At 38.0% G+C, this 1,584-nt stretch overlaps 1 protein-coding gene across 1 annotated transcript; it reads right to left on the minus strand.

Moving 5' to 3' along the window:
- Nucleotides 1-432: 432 nt before the first annotated feature.
- On the minus strand, nucleotides 433-1,374 carry LOC128331100 (olfactory receptor 14C36-like). The gene has a single exon (XM_053264457.1). It carries the CDS (start codon nucleotides 1,372-1,374, stop codon nucleotides 433-435), a length of 942 nt encoding a protein of 313 aa, XP_053120432.1.
- Nucleotides 1,375-1,584: the final 210 nt, after the last annotated feature.

A 1,584-nucleotide genomic window follows, 5' to 3' on the forward strand; every position in this document is an offset into this window, starting at 1 on the left:
CACCAGAGTTTTTAACTGTTTAAATGTTTTGTTAATTGGTTTTATGCTATTTTAATAGTTTTTATTTTAACTGTTAATTGATTTTAATTTTCTTTATTTTGATGTAAACCACACTGAGTGATTTTTGGAAGGGCGGTATACAAATCGAATGAATGAATGAATGAATGAATGAAAATAATACTGCTTTTCATCAGGAACAGTTCTCAAAATGGTTTACATAGCAAATTAATGAGAGAATGGCTCCCTGTCCCAAAAGGATTCACAAGCTAAAAGAAAGAAAAAGGTAATGTGCAGTTCAACAAATACGTTCAGCCTTTGAATAGTCACCTGCCACTGAAATCATTATAAATCACTATGACACACTTCATATTGCCATGCTGATCAACAATCAACAACTTTTCTTTGAATCCTCCTGTGTTTTGGGAAATGAGGTCAGGTCACCATGTGAAAGCCAAACCTTGTCTTGGCCATTTTCCATAAAGCCCTTTGGATTTCTTGGTTTCTCAGACTATAAATGATGGGATTCAGAAGTGGTGGTAAAATTATATACAGAACAGCAGCTACCAAGTCTACTGATGGAAAAGACAAGGCTTTTGGTCTCATGTAAGAAAACATAAGAGTAAAAACAAACAAGCAAAACACAGTCAAGTGAGGGATGCAGGTGGAGAACACTTTGTAACGGCCACGATCTGACTGAATCTTGAATACTGCAGAGAAGATGTAACCATAGGAAACAAATACAAATAAAAAACAAAATGATCCCACACACACTGCAGTGGCAACCATGAGCAGTTCATTGGCCTCTGTGTCTGTGCAAGATATCCTTAATAACCGGGGGATATCGCAGAAATATTGCTCAATTATGTTTGACTGGCAGAAATGTAACTGAAAAGTATTTACAGTGTGCACCACTGCATTGATGACACTGCATATAAAGGATGCAGCTGTAATTTGGAGGCAGACATTCCAGTTCATGATCAGCGTGTATTGCAGAGGATGGCAGATGGCTACATAGCGATCATAAGCCATGATGGTGAGCAGGGACAGTTCTGCCGTTGCACATGTGACAACCAAGAAAACTTGAGCAATGCATCCAGAGTATGAAATCTGATTGTCATTCATCAGCGAACTGGCCATGGAGTTCGGAACAGTGATAGAAATGTAGCAGACATCTATGGAGGATAGAATAGCCAGGAAAAAATACATGGGGGCATTAAGATTATTGTCCTGGGCTATCGTTATGATGATGAGGAAGTTTCCCATCAAGGTTGCTAAATAAAGAGAGAGGAAGACAGCAAAGTGCAGAATCTGTAGCTCTCGACTATTAGAAAATCCTTGAAGGAAGAATTCAGTCACAATAGTTTGGTTTACCATTTGTTTCCTTTGACAAACTCTGTGGAGAGAAGAGGGACATTGAGGATGTCAAGAAACAGAGCATTTCACAACTTTGTGTGTCATCTTTGTGCTGGTTATAGTAAAACATAGAGCTGATTCGGCAAATATTTTACCAGTGAAAAAGTTGTAATTATGTGTGAAGTCCATAGGAAATACATTCAAGAAGTGTGAAGTAAAAAAGAGACGTGT

Source organism: Hemicordylus capensis, chromosome 6 (assembly GCF_027244095.1).
Source record: "Hemicordylus capensis ecotype Gifberg chromosome 6, rHemCap1.1.pri, whole genome shotgun sequence".
Lineage (NCBI taxonomy): Eukaryota > Metazoa > Chordata > Lepidosauria > Squamata > Cordylidae > Hemicordylus > Hemicordylus capensis.

Bases quoted from the DNA above. Each gene is read 5' to 3' on its own strand.
- LOC128331100 (XM_053264457.1), bottom strand. From the start codon at position 1,374: ATGGTAAACCAAACTATTGTGACTGAATTCTTCCTTCAAGGATTTTCT.